This window comes from Aphis gossypii, unplaced genomic scaffold (genome assembly GCF_020184175.1).
Source record: "Aphis gossypii isolate Hap1 unplaced genomic scaffold, ASM2018417v2 Contig00317, whole genome shotgun sequence".
In the NCBI taxonomy this organism is placed as follows: Eukaryota; Metazoa; Arthropoda; class Insecta; order Hemiptera; family Aphididae; genus Aphis; species Aphis gossypii.
Genome location: NW_026083063.1, coordinates 52,442 through 76,926, shown reverse-complemented (window position 1 = coordinate 76,926; position 24,485 = coordinate 52,442). Strand labels below are relative to the sequence as shown.

Genomic DNA, 24,485 nt, shown 5'->3' with positions numbered 1-24,485 from the left:
GTAGCACCGACAACCCGTGAGTTATTTTTTATTGTTATTTATTTATTATTATTGTCTGGCCAGAAAGGCCTTTCTTTTCTATATTAACTATACCAAGTTACTGCTCTAATAGCGTTTTGTTTTATATTATAATTATTGTGTTATTGAGCCAGAAGGGCCATAACTCTTTTTCATTGGATTCTATTATATCTATATTTTATTCTGTTTAGCCATAAGGGCTACACAGCCTTTAATATTAACTGTTTATATATTTGCAATTATTACCTAAATATTTTATATATTATTATTAAATCTGCTTGTGCCGAACCGGCAATTATTTTACTTATCATATTTTATATATATTTTACTTGTCGCCATAAGGGCCGTTTATTTATTATATTTTATATTTTGTTTGGCCATAAGGGCCGCGAATTTATATATACCTTTTTTTTACTTGTTGGGCCAAAAGGGCCGTAAATTATTATTACTGTTTTGTTGAATTATATAGCCGTTATTACCATTTAAATTGAGTTACCATTATTTATTGTAGTTACCTACCTATTCGTTAGTTTAAGTACACACACACATATATACACACGTACACACACCACCGCATACTAGCACTCACAGGTCTTGCTCGGCGAACCTGGCCACTTTCTGTTGAGTGCTATACCTATATACACACAATTTACACAAATCGGTCGGTGTGTGAGTGCAGCGCGCGAAGCGCCTGGTTACCGGGCGCGCGTATTATTATTATATGCTCCCGGCCCGTACACTAATTGTTTTATATTTTTCAGTATTATCTATTTATTTTTTATATATTGCCAAACAGGCGGATATCATATTGTTTTATTACTTGTGTGATTTTTTTATTATTCAATTATACAGTCCACTTAATTATATTTACCTATTTATTATTTTTATTGGAGTTACCCTCAATTATATTAAAATTATATAATAGGCAACGCCCCTACAAAAGTATTACTTAATAATTATTTTTCGTAAAAATTAATTTATTATTCCATGCTTATCAATAATGTTTATGATAATTATCGGTGTTATCAGTTTGATACTTATAAACAGTTTATATTTTATAATCAATCTGATTATTTTTAACTTGAACTCCGAAGTACCTCAAGTAGTCAAGTATCCAAAATGGATTCAAAATCAAATAAAATTATGAAACGCGAAAGAGGTCCAAATTGGGAAGAAGATGAAAAAACAATATTTTTTCATTGTTACGAAAATGTGGCCAAAGTATTAGAAGATCCGAAAAAAGATTTTAATACCAACAGCAAAAAAAATCAAGCTTGGTTATGTCAAATGAATAAGTTTAATGCTCATTCTAATGTTAAAAAGGTAATTAATAAACATTGCTTTCAAAATAATTGTATAAAAGGTATTTCCTTTATACGAGTAGATTATTCTATTATGAATGTGTATATTTACTTTAAATGTAGTATGTAGATAGTATTAGTACATTAATAAATAATTATTTAAAAAATAAAAATTATTAATGTACCTATTATAATTAATAAAGAGAGAAATTAAGAATTTGAAAAAATTTTGGGAGTCTGAAAAAGCAAAATCTCGTAAGGCTTTCACTGCGGAGAGAAATGCAAGATTAGGCATGGAGGTGGTTGCCTACCAGAACTACCCCAATCTCAAGATCCTGCTGTGGAGGAATTAATTAGAAGACCCCATATTGTTGAATGGACTAACACTTTTGATAGTTATGGTGTTGCCACCTTAAATTTGAATGGTAGTTTTATTGTCTCATATAATATAAATTATCTTCAGTTTCTATAATATTTTGCTATTCAATTTTTTTTTTTTGATATTTAGAAAGTGTAATGGACAACACAACTCTTGGTCAAAGTATAAGCATCATTGGTATGTATATTAGTAAAATTATTAAGAGGATGTCAGCAATTTTTTCTAGCATTAATAATAATAAATGTAATGAATTAATAGTCCAATTACTTTAAAGTTGGGTAAGATGAGGTAAGTGGAAAACAATTTAAAAATCCAACTTCATCTTAAAACTATGTTTTGTTTCTATAAAATTGGTTTCACATTAATTGTAAATACATCTATAATATTACTTATATTTTTTTTTAATCAGGTCAAACTATGATAATTTAATTAAAAAATATTTTAAGGTACCTTAAATGAATGATGTATTTATCCTACTATCCTATTTCCATCATTTAAATATCCTGAATTTTCCATTCTTTATAAATTGTTATTAATGTTAGAGTGAGATAACTTTTCATCTATTTATATTAGTTGAATATAATTACAACACTAATAAATTATATGACACTTTTCAAAAAATGTAAACTATAGAACCAAATACTATAGATCAGAATGATTCTATCATACAAGGGTTCATGTTCAAAGGAAATAAGGATACTGAAGCTTTAATAACAAATGGTTTGTACCTATGCAATAATTAGATTTGTACAATATTTTACATTTACTAAGTAAAAGTGCATAAACTTGTCTTCATTTTTTAGATGATAATCCTATTATCATTACATTAAAAGAAGATTGTATAAATGGAGGTAATTATTTTAAATTTTGACATTTTGTAGGTATTAATGTATTAAGTATTATATTTGATAACTTAGGTAAATAGTTTGTAGTCATCGCTAATCATTGAAAATGTATTACCAAAATATTAAATTTGTATATTAATGTATTTGAGTGCCTACTTATAATTTTGTATAGTCAAATCTGATACTGGAATGGCTTCAAAAAATGTTAAAGGCAATAAAACAGACAATATTTTAAAGGAATGTGAACTAAGAGTCAAACGCCAAAAAATAGCCTTTGATTATGATCAAAAAATGAATCAATTGCAGGTAAATATATACTGTTTGTAAAAAGTGAATGAACTTCAAATAATTAAAATACAGATGCAGATGGTAAGTTACAAATAATATGAATAATGCATTAGTAACAATTTGATACAAAAAGTATCTATTCAAACATGAAATTGTATCTAATTATTTTTCAGTAGTATTTAAATTTTTTTTGGATTTTATAGATTACAAACACATAAGCAGGTACACGATAGTTCATCATTTTTCGGGTTATTCGATTTTTCGGATACACTCTTAATATGTATATTATTATTATCATCTGCCATCCACATACTCATTAGTATTGAGTCCTTTCTTATTTCTTATTGTTTCTTTTTCTGAATCATATAATGGGCTAAACCTTTTCCTTAAATTAATTCCTTAAAATAATATGTTAGAATCAAACGTAAGTAGCTTGTATATTTTATTACTACTATAATGTGCTTTTAAACAATTATTTTTGCGCATTCGCGTTTTTTGCACACTTGTACAAATTTATTTCACATTTTTGTTTACATGTTTTTGCTTTAAATAATTGTCTTTTTTAAAGAGTGGTGTTTAATAATATTTATAACTTTTTATAATAATAGTCAAAATATTAAAATAATCAATTTTAAAAATGTATGCATGCAAATGGTATTCTTGTGAATTACATTTACAGGACTGGTAATAAATTACATTACAGATTTTGAATCAAAAGCTCATAATGCAAGCCACATTTGCTAAACGCTTTGAGGAACATAAATTGTTGTTACAATGCGAAAAACTTGCTTTAGAAATTAAAAAAATTAAAGAAAATATTATTTAAATATAATTATTTTATTTTTTATGCTTATTATTATTATTTAGTTAAATTAAAATGCTTATTTATTACCCATACCTAAGTGAAGTTATGTTTTTGTTACTTTTATATATCAATTGATTTGTTTTGTTTGTTTATTATATTATATACTTACTTTTTTTTTTTTATTAAAATTCCTTAATACCATTACATATTTATTAAATATAATAATGTTATATTTTGTGATATTATAGTAAATTGGGTTAAGTTTTTGTTTCTTTTATGAATAAATAAATATAGAAATACCATGGATAAATATAATGATTTATTTATTTTTTTAATTAAAATGCCTTATGATATATGCTTGTCTTGCTGCAGGTCCTAGTACACTGTGGTCAATTTCTCCAGCAACTTCACCATCTTCCTCTTCTTCATCACTATGTGTTTTATATTGATGATATTTTCGAAATATGTTGTGAAGTAATGCACAAGAAAGAATAATATTTACAATTGTACCAGGTGCATTAGCAAGACATCTTCTCAAACAAGGAAATTTTCTTTTCCATATTCCAAACGTTCTTTCTATTATATTCCTTATTCTAATCTGACACTTATTATATTTTCGCTCTGATGGTGTTACTGGATTTCTTAAAGGTGTAAACAAATAAGGTTTACATGCATAACCTATTGAAAAAAAATGAGATATATTTATTGTAGAATTGAAATTAAAACATAGGATATTTTAATCTTAAATTAGTTAACTATCTAACAAAAAAAAAAAAAAATTCTAAAAGCTTACCAATAAAATAAATATAAATTTAAATTATAAGTACATTAAATATAAAATATAAATAATATAATCATACCTCCATCTCCAAGCAATAATATGTGGTCTATACTTTCGGAAAAGTATTTGTTTGCATGACTTCCACTAAATATAAAACTATCATGGTAACTGCCTGGCCATCTTACAACTATGTCTAAAAATTCCATTGATGGTCCACAAACAGCCTATAGTATAGATAAACAGTAGGTATAAAAAATAACTTATTTTAATATTTAAATAAATAATTATTTATACTTTCTCTGTAATTGGGTTTAAAACCACTATTTGATAACTGTTTACTAATTAATGCATACCTGAACATTTAAAGAAAAATAGCCTTTTCTGTTTCTGAACACTTCTGAATCAGGACCTCCAGGATTTTGTATTTTTATGTGTACAATCTATGCACCCACCAATTCCAGGCATCTTGTACATTTGGTAAAATTTCTCTTTTATAATATTCCATGAATCTACATTTCTAGGGAAATGTACATGATTTTTTACATTACTTGCCAACATTCCAGATATCTTTTTAATTATTCTTGATACAGTTCCTTGGTTGATTCCTCTTAAGTCACCATTTACAATCTAAAATTTTAATTAACAAAACTTATTTTACAAAAAACTGAATGAGACTTAAAGTTGATGCCAACTTGAAAGTTTGAAGATGCGTAAAAACGCAGTGCTGTGAGGAGTTGAAGAATAGGTGGGATGGGCAAACCACGATTATTATTATGATGAATAGTAATTAATGGCATAATAATATCCATAACTACTTCTTTAAAGAACCTAAATTGAAAAATATAAGTAAAAATACATTCAATCTATGTTTGATGTACCTACATTTACACAATTGAATCTATAAAAATGATTTATTTCACCGTATAATTATTATAATGTTAAATATTTACAGAATTTCAATAAATAGTTACTATAACAGATACCTACCTGTATCTTTTATAGAATTGGAGATCAGAAAAGAATTCTACAGGGTTTTCTTGATCTCTGATGTACCTTTTAGGTACATTATCTTCATTGGCAAACTGCACAAATTCAATTAGTTCGAATATATCATCCATATTAAGTATACTTTAGGTAGGATAATCTAATAAAAAAATAACATAAATCGATACACTGTAGAAGGTAAAAGATAATTGTTTAATTATTTGTTGTAAACAATTTTAACAAATTTATTCCATTAATATTTCTATATTATCAGCTGAGTTAAAAAAATCATAGTTTACGGGCTCGTTAAGGGTGGTCTATCCACCACATAACTTTAAGGGAAACCTTAAGTGATAGCTATCCCATAAGTATGACTGTGCAACACAATTTTAAGGGACTGTGCTTAGGTGAAACTTAAATTGATTTTAAGTAACACTTAAATGACTGTGCATACGGGTGCTGGTGAGATAACATTTTTTTTTGAAAATTATTACCAATTATAACCTATTAATTATTTTTTTTGTTAGGAAAAACGACTAAATCATTTTTGAGTCAAATAATAAAAAAACGTTCTGATTGCCAAAAACGAAGACAAATTTCGACCAAACTTAAATATAAAGTAAAACGACCAAAAGCTAGTTCTAAACCAGACGAACATTATGGTAACATATTAGACGGTATGTAATGATAAGCTCATATATTATTGTAAATTGTAATAAATAAACTTAATTATATCTAATTAATAACTGTCGTATTTTTTACGTTATTATAGGTATAAGAGAAGTCGATGATCCATCGTTTGTAAAAGATATGGAACAGTTTCTGAAGTAGGTACTATAGGCAAACAATGATAAAAATACTGAATACCCAATACCTATAGCTATTATTCGTTTTATTCAATAATTTCGTTTCTAAAGGACTTTATATGAACCGCACCTCAGTAGAAGAAACTACAAGACATCAAGCCGAAAGTGAAAACTAGAAGGCAGAAAGGATGATCCGACTCACCGCTAGTAACTTTGGTCGTGTACTCGTGTATGCAAAATGCGTCGCAATACTAGTTGCAAAAATATAGTGCATTCAATCTTATATCTAACATTCAATAGCAAGTTAGTTTAATGTTATACACTTGAAATGCCGTACTATAACTAAAATGTGCATTATTAATATTAATAATATTTTTATTTCTATTTTTTTTTTTTATTCAATAGATTCTATATTTTTTTATTTTATAGGTCTGTCCAGTATGGTAGGGATATGGAAGACGAGGCAAAAACAAAATTTTAAGAAAAGTTCGGTTGCAAAATAAAAAAATGTGGTCTTTTGATTGATACGTATACCAAATTATTTAGCTGCTAGTCCAGGTTTAACATGATTTGATTTTCCTACTATTTTTCTAGTATATAATAAAATAATTCATTAATTAATATTACGATATTTTTTTTTCAAAATTATTTTAGATGAAATTATTGATGATACTGCTATCGTTGAAATTAAATGTCCTTATGCTGCAAAAGACACGGAAAATGAGATAGAGGCTGTATCCACTAGCAAAGTTTGTTTTCTACTAAAAAAATACCCTTCCTTATTTATTTTTTTAAAACCTAATTTATTTATTATAATATTAACACAGCTGAGTATTGTTCCATCAAAGAAGACAAATTGGTATTAAGTAAAAATCATATTTACTACTACCAAATTCAAGGACAATTGCATATTTCCCAAAAGGAACAATGTTTTTTTATTATTTACACGACTAATTGAATGTCAGTCCAGATAATAAAATATGATGATGATTTTTGGAGTACACATATGGTCGATAAATTAAAAACGTAAACATTGTTAGAATTAATATTGATTTAACTTTTGTTAAATTCAATATTTAGTTTTTAATAAAATATAGTAAGTATATCAATATTAAATTTTATACTTATAGGTTTTATCTAAACTGTTTACTGTCAGAAATCGTGGATCCTGTTTATAAATATAGATTTATGAAATCAGACATAAGAGAGTCAAAAATAATTTTACAACAAATGAAAATCACAAAACAGCTATTTTAAAATAAAATTAGATTTATTATTATCACTAATCATATTATTAAAAAAAATTATTTTACTCGTTTTTATTTGTATACGCTAATTTTAGTCATTTGAAATATTGTAAATACGAGTATGTAGGTATGTATGTATTTTTATTAATTATTATCATATTAAAAATCCATGTTTAAAAAAGGAACATAAAAGATGAAACACTTCAAATTAATATTAATTTGATTGCACTGTATTCATTTAAGTTCTATTAAATTATATTATAGTATAGGTATATTATATTTGAATGAGTTATAATGATATAGGTACAAATAAAGCTATGTTATAATACAGTTTCTACGATCTGTATATTTATACGTAAATTTAGGTAACCACTAAGCAGTATCTTAAATTATAATCAGTAGTTAAAAGGTATGCGCGGTTAGGTAAATATTACGGCGGCATTTGCGTATATGAATATTATAATGATACGAATAGTACTAGACGAAAGTTTATTGACAAATGAGCGGCGCTCCTGAAGTCCCGAACGAGCCGTCGTCGACCGGTTGCCGATTGCGAATGGTAGGCGTGACTTAACGCCGCGCGCTTGCGGATCGTTAAAACACCTAACAGCGCATTCTCTCGGCCGTTACACACGTTCACGTTTTGGTGCGATGTCCTCTTAACAGATTTTAAAACTGAACATAAACGATTTTCTTATTTTACTAAGCAGGGAACTTATATAGAATCAAAAGAAATAGTAATAGGGCAGAGATTAAATAAAGTCATTAGAGATGGCGTGTCCATTTTAGAACCCTCTAACTGTACACAACAATTTATACCTCTACGAAATGTTCTAAAAAATTTTTTTTCAGTTGAAAATGTTGTCTTAGAAATATTAGAATTTATAAAAACTTTAAAATCAGAACACAGGGTCTTAAGAAATTTTATTCAAGGCACTTATTGGAAAAGTAGAGTTGAAAATCACAACGAACGGATTGTGTTACCACTTTTTATGTTTTTTGACGATTTTGAAATTAGCAATGCACTTGGGAGCCATTCTGATATCCATAAATTAGAAGGTGTTTATGTATCAGTGCCATGTCTTCCACCATATCGTTCAACATTTTTATCGAATATTTTTATTCCTCTGCTTTTTTATTCATCAGATAGATAATTTGGCAATGCAATTATTTTTAAACCATTGATAGATGAATTAAATTTTTTACAAGAATATGGAATTGAAATTAATACTCCAGAGTTTAATGGAAAATTTTATTTCGAGTTGGGGCTTATTTTGGGTGATGATTTAGGACTCCATTCTATCACCGGATTTACTGAAAGTTTTTCATCTAATTATTAGTGTCGGATTTGTACAATCAGGGAGAAAGATATTAGGGTTCAATGTTATGAAGATAATGCTTTATTGAGATTTACTGAACAGTATAATGTTCATTTGTTACAGAATGATGTATCTATCACAGGTATAAAAGATAAATGTGCTTGGTTCGATGTAAATAATTTCAGTTTATTTGATTAAGTAGGAATTGATGTCATGCATGATATGCTTGAAGGTTGTTCTAAATACATCATGAAGTTTATTTTACTTTATTATACTAAGGAGTTAAAACCTACTTTATAAGTATTGAATTATAGAATTTATGGTTTTGATTTTTGGCCCGAAAATAATAAACCTTTCTCACATACTTTAGACAACATTAATCAAAGCAATATTAGGCAATCTACTTCGGAGATGTTGACATTAATTAGATATTTTGGTTCACTGGTTGGTGACTTTATACCACCAGAAGAACCAGTTTGGGAACTTAATATAGTTATGCGTAGGGTTATAGATATTTTAATATCAACATCACTAACAATAGATAGTTGTTCAATGTTACAAACCTTAGTAGAAGAAATGAATGAACTCTACTTAAGGTACAGTAATAGTCATCTCAAACCAAAATTTCATTTTTTAACACATTATCACTCCATGAACAAAAAATTTGGTCCTGTCATAAATTTTTGGTCCATGAGATATGAAACAAAACATAGGATTTCAAAAATTTCTGATAGATCATCATTCAATAGAAGAAATATTTGCATGAGTTTGACAATAAGACACCAACAATTAAATGAAATGTTTACTAAAGGTGAATTAGATAAATCAGTTATTGTAGGACCTCAAAAAGAAAAAGATTCCATTAAAACCTGTCTAATTCAAAATGGGCTGAAGTAAAGGGGATACGTTATAAACTAAATACTATTTTGACGTTAGACATTATGAATGATAACCCAAATTTTGTTATTGTAAAAGATATTTTTCTTTATGGACCGAATAGGGTAGTTTCTGAGTGCAGTAAATTTATAAAAATTGGTTTTGATGAACATGTTTTTTTGTTATGAAATAACATCACCAGAAATAAATGATATATGTTATGAATTCCAAGATTTATTGATATCGCCTATTCCTAATACTATAAATATTGTATCAAAAAATGGAATATATTATAGAACTATAAGAAGTCCTTTATAAATAATAGTTTACCTAAGTATCAATTGTAAATATTTTGTATATTTTTAAATTTTAATATTGTACATGTGTAAAGAATTTTTTTGTTTAATATATTGTATTGTAAAATAATTATATTAAACATGTTTATTTAATTTAGGTCAACAAATAAAAAAAGATTATTAATTTGAAAACTGCTTTCCTTTCAACTATTTAACCAAGTTGTATTAATTAAATAGTAATATTGTAACAACTAAGTAATTTTGTAACAATAACTATCAGATACACAATTTCAACAAGTTAGTTTTGTAGTACCCTCTTAATAATTTGTAGTATATACAATTATATATGTAAAGTCAAAAAAATATATATTTCTGCTTTACTTAAGCGTTCTGTTAAACCCGCACAGTGTTTTGCTGATTTTTCAAAATAACTTAGTAATAGTAACTGAAAATTTTGTAAATGTCATACTGAGCTCACCCATAAATATACATACTTTCTGTTGTCAATATTGATCACATTCAGTTATAATAACAGAACAAATTTGTTGTTACTACAACTTCTGATTAACAAGAGCGAGTTAGTAAGCGTAACCATACACATTGCTGTCCCTGAGCCAACAGGAATTCGCAGTTATAATAACTACATTTTGATTATCTTAACACTTAACAGAATATTTTTTCCAGTGTGTCGGCCGTGGCATCCAATGTATTAAATATAATATTTGTTTACAGAAAATCAGAGAAAATATTTTAACGTAAACTATTAATATTTATACCAATAATAATAAAATTGCAATAATAATCTTGACGAATTTTTGTTTTGAAGTCGTACTTATAATTTAATATATGTACGATATATTATTATAGTCTATTGGAATTATCGAAAATAGCTATATGTATATTATAATGATTGGGTTTTAGATTTTTATATTTATTTTTAGACCTATACACAATATACACCTATTAGACAATATACACCAGGAAAATTTGACAAAACGATTGCTAGTAAAGTAGTTAACACGATTTAAGATAGTGGCAGTAAACAACTAAAAATATCTCGTCCAACGAAATACAAAAAACAGAAATACGAAAAATATGAATACAAAAATGTACCAAACAAGAGACCGAGACTTCAGGGTTAACACTTTAATAATTACCTAGGTAATACATTTATTTTTTGTTTAATCATTAATAATAAGTACAAGTTTTAACTATTAATTATATAGATTAAATCTATAAACAATAAAATGTTGCTTATTATTCAAAAATATAATATTAGTATTATATTTTTAATATTTGTTAGTTATTATTAGGACCTATTTTAACCACCAATTATTTTTTGACTAATTGTTTAATGAATTTTGGTAGTCAAACCAACTTTCTAAGCCCAAAATTGACCAATTTATGGCACTTAGAAAACTGCAAAATACACGTAATTTATAGTTATTGACCGTAACTTAAAAAATAATTATTCTATGAATGTTTAGGTTTTATATTTTTTTCCCGTAATAATTAAATTGATAGTTGCACATTATTCTAATCTTAATTTCTAAATCATTTTCATTGTAATTTGTGTATGAGTTAAAACTTATAGCAGAAAAAACGTAAATAAGTACGTTGTTGATTTTATTACATTTAATTGATCTATTAGAATTTATTAATAATAAATACCAAATTAAAATCTTATTTAAGTTATAAGTTAATTTGTATAAATTGTTCAAATTGTTGTCCACCGTGAACAAAACATGATTCAAGCGTGCCGCATAAATTCTTTATTTGTTGCAGCTGTAATTTATTCATCAGTCAATTGATTACATGCTACTGTTATTTTATATTTTAAATTTTGAAGATTTATAGGTAGGTCGGCATATATTATGGTTTTTAAGTGACCCCATAAAAAAAATCTAGTGGCGTAATATCAGATGATCGTGATGGCCATTCAATGGGTCCGTAAGTTCCTAGCCATCGATTTGGAAATTGTGCATTTAAATAGTCGCGAACTATGTGAACATTGTGTGCTGGAGTACCACCGTGTTGAAAAATAATATTTTCTCTTAAAGCTAAAGGAATATCATCAAGCATCATCGGTAATTCGTTTAATAAAAAATTATAATATCGTCTACCATTGAGTGTTCTTTCATAAAAATATGGACCAAGCAATTTACTACCAATTAAACCACACCAAACGTTTATTCCCCAAACAGTTTGATTATTGGTTTCAAATGTCCAATGTGAATTATGATATTCCCAGTAACGGTTATTTTGCTTCTTAATAACACCATTATTCGTAAACTTTGATTCATTTTTTCATAATATCGAATTTAAAATTAATGGATTTTCGTCTAAACTGGTCATTAACCCATAGACCTGTAAACTAATGGACAGCGCTTAGAGAGAGAAACCCGTGGTCGATGTCGTCGAGAGAGAAAGAACTATGCGTTTGGGCATATCATGGAAGATCATTTACATTAGTTTTTTCATCCATGCGTATTATTTATATTGTCCATAGTTACAGTATTACCAATTGAACTAACACAAAATTGTATGGTTGTGTTACGACTCACGGTCTTGGCAGATCTTTTAAGACCGTGGGTTGTGTTGTTGAAATCACTATAAAAAAAAAAGCGAGGTCAAGTGAGTACCGCTCTACTGTACATTAGGTGCCGAGTGGACAGGCCTAGATTAACATTATCGTAGGCCCATCGTCAAGTATTTAAATTATTAAAAAACCTTCTCGTTGGGAGAAAAATTGTGGAATCTCTGTGTTAAGCTTTTAAAAAGAAAAATAGGCATTTACAGCATAAAAATCAAATCTAAACTTTTATAACTTTCTATATAGGTAACAGTTTTAGAAAATCTTAAAAACAATTCGTTTTACTTCAAAATACCTATATATATTATATTATATTATTTATTATAATTTCTAGTGGTTGGTGAAAAAGGTGGTACACCAACATTTAAGTACTTTAAAATTATTGTAAACTTAACTTATGGAAAATCTTATATTCAATTTTCAACTCTAAGCTACTTATACAAAAACAATTATGAATTTATACCTACAAAATAATATTATGCTAATATTAATAATTTTGACGAATTTTTGTAAATATTTGTACTTCAAACAATCATAAAAAAAAATTGTGACTAACGATTTTTTTTTTAACTACAATAAGAACAACTCATAAGGAAACTTGTATTAAATTTTCAAATGTTTTTGGCCATCCAAAATTTTTTTATCGACACTTCAAAAAAAAATTCTCAAGAAAAATCGAAAATTTCAGTTGTCTATAATAAATAGCTCACTAAAATTCAAAATATTTTGAAAATTTAACTATATATAGACCACACTAATATAAACATTTTATGAAAAATTCAAGTATTTAAGTGATTAGTTTTTGAGTTACAATCATATAAAAAATCGATTTGGTCGAAAACTGGTATTGCGTAAAAATTCCCGTTTTTCTGTCAATTTTTTTGTTTTTAGCGATTTTTTTGAAAACTGTTGGAAAATTCTTACTTTGACCTCTATAATGCACCAAAGATATTTACTTTGACATCGGAAACCACCCCCGAAGTTTGAAATTGAATCATTATTTCGACTAGTTATGCTGTACACAGACACACAAAAAAAATAATAAAAACATCATTGTAAAATCAAAACATTCATCACTTCGTTCCGAATCTAAAAATACGATTAATTTTAGATTATTCAGTAGGCCGCCTTTTTATTTTTTATTTTGTTCGTCATCCATGTTAATTGTTGTATTTGGTTAATACCTAATTATTCAATATTGTTTTTGTAATTCGTATTATAATAATAATATTCTTGTTCTCGCGCAACGTTAAACACAAAATGGTTAACACATGCTGTGTCTATGGCTGTAAGTTAAGAAGTGGTAAAAATATCAAGTTTCACAGGTATTTTAATAAATTTATTTTATAAATGAAAATTAACATGAATAATATAGTCCTTTACTATTATTCAGATTTCCTAAAGGGGATATTGGTGATAAGTGGGTACATATTTAAGACAGTTCAACCCGTCATTTGAAAAGAAAGCGAGTTAAAATGTATGTGGTCTTCATTTTGATCCAGATTTGGATTATGAAATTTCGAGGACTACTGAACGTAAAACTTGTATTTAAAAAAAAATGCCATACCTAGTAAAATTAGTCCAACTTTGATTAATTATACTTACTTGGATTACTCTAGTAAGTTGAAACATAAATGTAACTTATTTTCTCGTATTATAGTAATTATTTAATGATAATTCAAGACTAACAGATATAGCAATTCTTTCAATTGACAAAAACATTTCCAAAAACTTAGATATGGAAAAGGTTGTGGACAAGTTTTCTGCTGCTCATCACAATAGAAAAATAATGCTTGATTAAATTCTTTTCTTATTTAAATCTTACTTTGAATTTATTGTATTTTTATTTTTAAATATTAATTGTATCTATTAAATTTATGTTATAATATGTAGAAATGCACTTATACAATTAAAAATGTATTCATATTTAAATTTTTCTAATTATTATTACCTATATATTAAATTATGTCAAATGCTGAAATGCAACTATACAGTTAAAATGTTTTTATATTTAAATTTTAGGTCCTTCAATTGTAATTTTTATTTTTTTCAAATATTATTATTATGTAATAAATTTATGTTATATGTAGAAATGCACTTATACAGTATTACAGTGTTCACTGATACATAAACCATTACCAAACATTTTTTTTTTTGTTATTGAAATAAATTAAATTGTTGAACTTGCCCCTTCAACAAATTTACTTGCCTTTTACCGCCCCCCTAGAAAAAAAATTCTGGCGCCGTGCCTGTAAATACATCATCATTTACATAATAAATTTTAAAATAATGTAATAATACATTATGTGCATGATTAAAGGCATTTTTTCCATACACGTTTTTCAATTTTAATTTAAAAATTGTTTTGAAATTTTAAAAATACATAAGGTTTATATCACACATGATAAATACAAAAACAGGGTAGGTAAATATTTAACCCATCTTTGAAATCCTTTATTGTACCAATATTTTACATAATTGACTAGTGTCACGTATTCGTTATATAGTCAGTATTATTAATATATGTGAAGAAAAGATAAATAAAATAAAGAATATTATCAACAAACAGTATTTAATAGTTTGATAATTATAATTTATAGCTCAGCATTAATCAAATATAATAAGTAGTTAAATAAAATTAAGACAATTTATTATAAATAATAAATGTATTGGTTTATTCAGAACCAATTAAAAGCAATAATGCTTTGTAAGTGTTAAGATGAATGAGTATGTATAATGTTCAGATTACTGGTTTACATTTTTTTTTTTTTTTTATTTTTTTTTTTTTTATTTAAACTTTGTAAATACAATTAGTTTCAACAGTTACAATTAAAATACAATTACAAATTATAAAATACAATTATTGTTACCAATACATTAGAACAGTACAATATAAATTTAGATTAAAAAGCCTGAATGGTTAAAGAAAGATAAAATATTTAATATGATGTTTTTTTGTTTATTAGAAAATATATTTATAGTATCGAATGGGATGTTGGAGGAGTTCAAAATAGATAATAGGTGGTCACGATGTGTGGATAGGCTGGGGCAGATGTAGAGAAGGTGGTTAATATCACAGACCATAGGGTCATGGTGTAGTGTGCAGAGAGGGGAATCGTTCAGTGACAGTTTAAAGGAATGAGAAGGAAGTCGAGTATGTCCAAACCGGAGGCGGGAGAACGATGTTATGCATTTTCTAGAAATATCGAGGTTGTGAAACCATGGTGTTGTAGGTATGGTAGGAGATATATTTCTGTACCAGGTGCCGAAGTGAGGAGGGAGTGAACTCCAGTGCCTAAGCCAAAGATTGAATGTACAGGACCTAAGGATGGGGATAAAATCAGACCATGGAATTTTCGTACTTGAAGGGCATCTGAGGGAGGCAGAGGATTTTGCTAGCTTGTCAGCGAATTCGTTTCCCGCAATTCCAGTGTGGCCTGGTACCCATATGAATTGAATGTCCGAGCCAGATTCCGTAAGGGATAATAAGATATGTCTGATAGTGATAATGAGAGGAGAGGGATGTGAATTGAAAACATTAGAGGAGAGAGTTTGGAGACAGGACAGAGAGTCAGTGGCGACGAGATATTTATTTGGAGGTAAGGATGAGATTGTATTGAGTGCTTCAATTATAGCGAAGCATTCGGCTGTGAAAGAAGATGAAGTGGGAGGTAGATTATTAGAGAAAGAAATGTGAAGTTCCGGAATATAAAAGGAATTTCCAGCTGATAAGGGAGAAACAGAGACATCCGTGAAAATTAGAATGAAGAGCGGGAAGGTGTTATGAATGAAATCGAGAAAGATATTGTTCACATAGTTAGGTGGAGCGGAAATTAGGAGAGTTCGCGGGTGAGTTAGAAAGTTATTAAATATGTGAGTGATAGGAGAAAAAAGTAAGGATTGGAAATTGGTTTCATATTGTGGAAGTTTATTAGATTGTATGATATAATTGCGCGTGGCTGCAAGTGAATGCGCTATCAAGGCGAGAACTGGGAGAGTCTTTTGGACGTAACGCCAAGAGTAATAAACCTCAAGGAAGGAATTAAAAATATAAGATTCATTATTTGCTAATTGTTTGAGTAAGAATTTACCAGCAAGCCATTTGGTTCTTATATGGAGTGGTTGGCAATATGTTTCGACTTCAATAGCAGGAGAGGGAGTGGATCTTAGGGCACCAATAATGGATCTGAGACAAGAGATTTGTAATTTGTTAAGTTTGTTAAGATGCGCGAGAGCAGAAGAGCCAGAAAAGAAACAACAGTAGTCAAACTTCGCGCGTATGACGGATTGGTAAATTAGTATTAGGGTAGAAGGGTGGGAACCCCACCAAGTATTAGACACGGATCTGAGAAAGTTTGACCAGCTGGTGGCAAAAATAGTTAGATCATTAAGATGAGGAGACCAACGAAGTTTAGGGTCCATATTTAGACCTAAGTATGTATAATTTGGAACGTAGGGGATTGTGTAACCATCAATTGTTGTGGCGTCGCATTGAAGGTAACGTCGTCTAGAGAAAATTAAGGATTTACATTTTTCAGGAGCTATTGAGAAGAAGGAAGAGGATAGAACATTATGTAAAGAACATAATGCTTCGTTAAGGGAGGCGATAGCAAGGTTGATTTGTCTATTGTGGGAGTAAATAACTATATCGTCGGCGTACACAAGACAGTTGTGACTGGGAGAAATAAGGCGATTGGCAATAAAGCACATGTAGATGTTAAATAGAATTGGGCTCAGGCAGCTGCCTTGTGGAAGACCGGTTGTTGTCGTACGTGTATTGGTAGTGCCAAAGGGGGAGAGAAAATGTAAAGTTCTATGAGAGAAAAGACGAGAAATAAAATTAGTGAAGGAGAGTGGAAGATTTAGTGCAATTAGGTGGGAGGTTAAAAGAGGAATGTTTACGGTGTCAAAGGCGCCGCGAATATCGATAAAGGTGGCAACAAGATAATCTCTATTATTAAAAGACTGATAAATGTCACCAATAAAGTTGGCAAGGCAGTCTGTGGTGCCCCTACCTCGTCTGAAAGCGTACAGATTGTCAGGAAGAATTGTGTTAGACTCTAACCACCAGTCTAGTCTATTTTTAAAAATGTGTTCGACAACTTTACAAGAGCGAAGAAGATAAAGCAATCGGGCGGAATGAATTATTCGAATGAGCTTTAGGAATAGGAATTACCTTGTATTCGGTCCAGGATAAGGGAATTATGTTACAATCAATTAAATTATTAAGTATTTTGAGTAAAATTTCTAATGCATTGGTGGGTAGGTGTTTTAACATAAGAGGGGATATGCAATCGATACCAGAGGCAGCGGATTTTCGCGAAAAAATTGCAGTGTTAAGTTCGTTAATGGTTAGCGGTAAACTTAAACAATGAGAAGATGGTGGGTGTGAATGATTGGTTGAAAGATTGGAGGTAGATTCAGATTCCGAGGGAACATAGCAGGGTGCAACTTTTGTACAGAAGTCATTAAACCATACATCGTTATGTGGACGGGTGAGTGGGTGAATGCAATTCCGAAAACGTTTGGCAGTTTTCCACAGTGACGTGATGGATGAGGAAGGATTGAGGTTGTTACAAAATAATTTCCAGGCGTTCGATTTCTTAGATTTAAGTAACCGAGTAGTATGGGAACAAGCGTTATTATATCTGTAAAAGTCGTGAATGGCGCCAGAGCGGCGATATAATTGAAATAGCTTATTGCGAGTTTTGACAGCTTGGGTGCAGGTGGAGTCCCACCATGGAGGAGAAGGAGGATAGAGATTGTTGTTTATGTGTTTGCGTTGGATAGACTGATTAGCGGAGTCTAAAATTATTTGAATAAACAAGTTGTAAGCATCGATTGGGCTCAATGAGTTATCAATAAGCGTAACGTTGTGGTTAATAAAGTCGGAAAAAAAGTTCCAATCGGCTCTATTAAGATTGAATTCCTTGGGTGTAGATGGAGAAGTTACATCGTTCGAGGTGGAAGTTCTAGGAATATTGGAGGCGGTGTTACCGTTTGTGGATAGAGAGATAAGTATAGGGAAGTGGTCACTACCATGAGGGTCAGCCAGGGTTGACCAGGATGAGGACCACACAAGATTAGGGGAACAGAAAGAAATGTCTATGGAAGAATTGGGACAGTTTGGTCTACCTAGGTGGGTTGCGGTGCCTGTATTGAGAATAGAAAGACCTAAGGAATTGATGGTATTGTAAATCATGTTGCCACGCCTGGAAGTGAAGGATGAACCCCACGCGGGATGGTGGGCGTTGAAATCGCCTACGATGAAACTATTGTTGCTGGTAAGTTGGAATATGGATTCCCACAGTGCTAAGGAAATATTGGAATCATTGGGAATGTAGCATGACCAGAAAGAAATAATGGGCAGATTTTTGAGATTCAGAACTTCGATACCAATAATATCTATTTTATGATTGGAAAAAGATTGTTTGAGGGTTGCATTAATATCTATTTCGCGGACGTTGAGTGAGACATGTGTCATAATTGTAGAGCCACCATAACCATCAGCACGGTCGGCTCTAAAGAGATTGTAGTGTGGAATTTGAAAGTTCCTGGTTGGGAGAAGCCAGGTCTCGGATAATAATGCTATGGAGCATTTAGAGTCAGACAGGAGTTTCTGAATGGAAGGAGATCGGGCTGGGAGGCTACGGACATTCCATTGTAAAATACTGATTAAATCCATTGGTTTGTTTTTGAGATTAGAATTTGGATTTTAAAATGTACGAAAAGAAGTGGGGTGATTTGGAACTGAGATTAGTTAGGGTGGAGATATAGTAGGGAAACTAGGTATTGCTAAAATAGCGAGAAGAGAAGATTCGATTAGGTTTTGAAGAGAACTAGCTGTTTGAGAAGTGAGAGGAGCATTAATTAATGATTGTGTTAAATTGGTTGAAAGAGTATTTACCCATGTGAGGTCATTATTTTGATTTGTAGGATCATTTATCGATTGGCTATTATGCGCGTATTCCAAAAATGAACCATTGGGAAGGGAAAAGTTCTTTTGGGTGGGGAGTTTAAAATGTTTAACAGCCCGGGGAGGGGAATGGTGCCTTGAAGTTCTCGGAGAGTGGGAATGCGTATAGTAGGTTTCAGTAACATTGGGCGAGTGTTGATGATTGGATTGAGGGGGAAGGGGGAATTTTTTTTTGGAAGAAACCATAGGCTGTTTATTAACAATATTAGAATAACTAAAAGCTGAAGAAACCTGATTTTGTTTTTTGAAGTTGATGGCATCACGGAATGAGATGTTTTCGGTGGCCATGATTTTTTTGATGTCACGTTGGAAATCCCATTCTTGACAATTGCGAACAGTGGCGAGATGAGGGAGGTGACAGAAAAGGCAGCGAGGATCAGTGGCTTGTACGGTCGGGCACTGGTCGATGGAGTGCTTGTTTTCTCCACAATGACTACATCTTGGACTGCTGCGACAAAATTTGTGAGTGTGTCCAAACCGAAGGCATTTGTTGCACTGAAGAGGCGCACGAACGCTTGGCGAGACATCGAAGAGGACGTTGAAAATTGATAATGAATTTGGAATTTTGGTAGACAAAAATTTAATTTCCACAATGCGGGTAGGGGTGGGGTTACCGTCCCTGTGGACGACAATACGTTTGAATCCAATTATGGGTACAACACATTTTGCGCCTTCCAAAAAATCCTCCTCTGAGAAGGAGGTATCCAATTTAATAACTCCGTACGAAAATATTAGAGTTGAGGGTATGTAGGCCGATAAATTGTGTTCAGCTAGGAGAGGCGAATCGAGGCAAATATTAGCGTGAAAAGTCGAGTCGAATGTTACTTTTACTTTTTTGTGACCATTTGGTTTAATATTATTAATACCAAAAAAGTTTGTACTGAGCAATTTAGCCCACTTTAACGGGTGCCAGGTGGAAGTATTAGTGTCGATTAACTCAATGATAATTACCGGTGTACCGTCGAAGTTGGGCTCAAAGTGTTTGAGATGTTGATCAGTAATAAGTTTCGTTTGTGTGGCAACAGGTAATGTAGAATGCGACAAGGTAGTATTTGTAATAACTTGATCGGGTTTTGGTGAAGAGCTAATTACGTCGTTATCGATAATACTATTATCGTCGAGAGTGTCGCACGTAGCCATGGAGTTATCATATGTAAATTTATCTTCGTTGTTTATATTGAGAACAGGATGATTATTTATGATGTGTTGAAGGTTTGGTGAGACTGGCTCGTTGAGCATGTTTGAAGATTTTTTGTTCTTTTTATATGTGACAGTCTTGAAATTTGAATCATCGTGGTGAGTAGAAGCGAGCGCAGATTTAGCTTTACCTTGTACAGGTTTTTGCCCTAGAAGGCGGCCGTTGCCGCTAGCCGGCAACGGCATAATCGGAATATTTTAATAAAATTCGAAAAAAGAACGCGACTTTAATGCGGTAACTGGCGATAAGACGACCGTTAACGACGAGAGGTAGGTCGCGACTGACTGGTTTACATTAAACCAGCATTTTAAGCATAACGTCTCATAATATATAAGCTAAAAAAAAAACAGTAGTACAAAAAATACATGGTGCTTAGATGACATATGCTATGCGATATTGTATATTGTGCAATTGCATCTTATTATTATACGTATTTTCCGTGTCTATGATATTGGTATTTGATTATTTGTTCTTAATACTTCCCAAACATAATAAGGGGTTCAATGAGGTATTGGTTTTCTATGAATACAAACATGCAATATATTATATGCAACAGACCTATACCTAATAAGCAAAATTATTAAATACTTTCGCATATTAAAAGTTGTACGTATTTAATATAAACACAATTATATTTATGATATGGGTACGTATAATTTAGCATTGATTTATCAAGTAATGAAATCCAACTACAATATACACTCGAATGAGTTGAATATCGGTATTGAATAACAAATCCGCCTAAAATGCCCTGTGTGCAATAGTGTGACATCGACATCTCTGAGATGTTCAATTTAGATCTCAAATTAGACATCACATTTTAATATCCATTTGCCATTACATGGATTAGACTTTAATTAGGTTGCAGTATGAACTTCCATAAGTAGACCCATTTTAATTGATTATGTGAGGTTGAAATATTAACTACTATGCGATGTTTTGAAAAGCTTATCAAATTATCCATATTATACACAATAGAATATTTATTCACCCAATAAACATCGAGTGACGAGTGTCTTTTGGAACGACACATATAGCTCGCATGGGCGTCCCAATGTCGACAACAAATTAATTACTATTTTTTTATTTCCAAAAATGGAATAATAACCCAAATATAACATAGTGTTGATAAAAACAGTAATAATAACTAAATTCGTTTGTTATTCTTCATCATTTTCTGTCGGTTGTAACTGTATTATTCTATTCTGTGGTTGTATCAACTATCAGTATGTGCATTCGCGTTGTTTCTGACGATCGTTATACATTTTACTTCACGTGTTTTACTTTTTAATAATTTAAGTATAAACAATTTTAAGAAGACCTCGGCGATATGGACGAAACAAAAAAACAGGTAAATAATAATTAAATTATATCGATTACAATTAATATATTATACTGTGCATCTATTTAAGTGTGTTAACTTAGGTGAAACATTGAAATTATTGTTTTCACAAAGAGTTGTATATTATAATATAATATTATTGTATTAGTATTATGTACCTTGATGTTTACTCTTTAATTAAATTTGAAATGTCTGTCAGCTAAAAACACATTTAAAAATAATAAAATAATGTATAAATATACAGTAGGTAATCCAATTTTTGTAACTAATGTAAGTACATCTGTATCTACCGTACGCAGAGGTAGTGCATTGATGGCAAATGCCATAATTGTGCCCTCTTTTGCCAAATGATAATGAGTTAAGTGAGTCGGTGAAACCCGAAAGCGCAAATCAACCTTTTTTTTCGATAATTCAAAAGCGCAAAATGAATTTGCGCTTTTTTTCCTTGGTAGTGAGATTAAAGCGCAAAATTAATTTATATTACTTGATATAATATTTTACTGACCTAACGTACGACGCTCAACGCTTTCTATGTACATACGCGTGGCCTTACCACGACAGATTGCCGCAATGCATCGCGACGGTTATTGCATATTTTGTTTAATTAATTTAAAATAATACTTAAAATTATATTTTTTATTTTTACTGATTTTTATTAATAATTTTTTGATACTTGTTTAAATAATTTAAAATAATACTCATAATTATATTTTTTACTGATTTTTTAAACTAATTTTAATATCACTGTGAATACTTAATTTAATATTAATATTAACACAGCAGACATATTTTAAATAAATAAATTAGAATATGACATTATATTTATTGTACAGTTATTACATATTTTGTTTAATTAATTTAAAATAATACTTAAAATAATATTTTTTATTTTTTACTGATTTTTATTAATGATTTTTTGATACTTGTTTAAATAATTTAAAATAATACTCATAATTATATTTTTTAATTTTTTACTGATTTTTTAAACTAATTTTAATATCACTGTTAATACTTAATTTAATATTAATATTAACACAGCAGACATATTTTAAATAAATAAATTAGAATATGACATTATATTTATGTTATTTACCTATCTAAGTGAGAAGATTTTTATTTTTATTTAGATTACCTATTTTATTAGGTAAAATATTGGTATAGGTAAGAAATTCACATTAAGTACTACATTTATAGTATTTATATTTTATTAGGTATAGTGACAAACCTAATTATAATTATTATTATCTATTTTAAATCAACATTATAAATTTATATTAGCTATGTGCTACATAGGTAGGTACTTACATTTCTATATAATTCATTGTAAAATAATTTGTATATATTTATTAATTTACTACAGCTAACAAGTAGTTAACTTGTATTATGAGTATACATTTTATAAAAAATTAATATAATATGTGACAGTGTCTTTTTATACTTAGATTCTGAGAACTACACAGAATCTGAGAATTTATGTATTTTAGAGAGATATTTTTTATATACCTATTGTTTAGTGGGTCATTGGATATTTTAAAGAAGAACACAAATACTCTGTCATTCCAGTTGAATGGCTAGTGAGTACAGAAGTAAATGGTGTTACTAGTTCTTTTTGTAAATGGCCGCCGCATAGAGTAACTACAATGATGTTGATGAAGGGTGGTAAGACTTCAGAAAAATGGAAGTCATATCCAGTAAAAATAATAGGAACATTTGGTAAGTTTTAAATTATTTTACAAAAGTAAAAATTGTAGAATTTTATGGGGCTAATGGGCACATATATTTTATTATATCTATATTGTTATATCTTCTATAGATTCATATGAAACCGCTGCTGCTAAAAAATTCAGATATATATGTCTGAATCTGAAAATGATGAAGATATTTTAAGGCGAGGAAAAAGGTTAAAGGTCGATAACAAGAAAAATACTCAATCATTGGATTTTGATGACAGTGAGTGTAATAACTTTATAATTCAAGTTAAATTATCTCATAAAAACATCAATAAAACTAAAATTTAAAAAACGTACTAACTATTTTATGAAATCCTATTTTTTTTAAGAATATATTTTTTTTTTGTTTAATTAATTCTTTAAATATTACAATATAACTTCTCTATGGGTGAATCATAGAAATACATATTTATTTTGTTAAGAAAATTAAATATAAAGTTAAAATGTACATACTTATTTTAAGTTTGACATTTTATTTAATATAATTTTATCATGTGTTTTTAGGTAGTAACTCAAGCCAAGAAGAATATGTCCCTATGGGGGTTTATAAAAAGCCAACTTCTGCTAATGATGAAACATCAAATTCAATTTTGTCTTGTAGTAATTATAATAACATTATATCAAGTAAGATAATATTTATAGGTATTTGATAAATTCTTAAAAGTAATTATTGTTAAAACTATAAATACAATACAATTATA

The 24,485-nt window shown here is 29.4% G+C and overlaps 2 protein-coding genes and 2 pseudogenes across 2 annotated transcripts; 2 read left to right on the top strand and 2 right to left on the bottom strand.

Moving 5' to 3' along the window:
* Positions 1-1,068: 1,068 nt before the first annotated feature.
* LOC126553718 (myb/SANT-like DNA-binding domain-containing protein 3) lies at positions 1,069-3,527 on the top strand (annotated as a pseudogene).
* Positions 3,528-4,775: 1,248 nt separating this feature from the next.
* Positions 4,776-5,854, bottom strand: LOC126553719 (putative nuclease HARBI1). Its single transcript, XM_050208844.1, has 3 exons — positions 5,405-5,854; positions 5,110-5,245; positions 4,776-5,044 (listed from the first exon to the last, which is right to left on the bottom strand). Exons 1-3 carry the CDS (start codon positions 5,533-5,535, stop codon positions 4,820-4,822), a joined length of 492 nt encoding a protein of 163 aa, XP_050064801.1. The 5' UTR covers positions 5,536-5,854; the 3' UTR covers positions 4,776-4,819.
* A 541-nt stretch (positions 5,855-6,395) lies between these two features.
* LOC126553716 (uncharacterized) lies at positions 6,396-7,002 on the top strand (annotated as a pseudogene).
* Positions 7,003-19,298: 12,296 nt separating this feature from the next.
* Positions 19,299-20,897, bottom strand: LOC126553712 (uncharacterized). Its single transcript, XM_050208840.1, has one exon. It carries the CDS (start codon positions 20,895-20,897, stop codon positions 19,299-19,301), a length of 1,599 nt encoding a protein of 532 aa, XP_050064797.1.
* Between the last annotated feature and the right edge of the window lie 3,588 nt (positions 20,898-24,485).

Bases quoted from the DNA above. Each gene is read 5' to 3' on its own strand.
- LOC126553719 (XM_050208844.1), bottom strand. From the start codon at position 5,535: ATGGATGATATATTCGAACTAATTGAATTTGTGCAGTTTGCCAATGAA. The intron at 5,246-5,404 runs GTAGGTATCTGT...TTTTCAATTTAG, and splicing joins CAATTCTATAAAAGATACAG to GTTCTTTAAAGAAGTAGTTA. The intron at 5,045-5,109 runs GTTGGCATCAAC...TTAAAATTTTAG, and splicing joins ACGCATCTTCAAACTTTCAA to ATTGTAAATGGTGACTTAAG.
- LOC126553712 (XM_050208840.1), bottom strand. From the start codon at position 20,897: ATGCCGTTGCCGGCTAGCGGCAACGGCCGCCTTCTAGGGCAAAAACCT.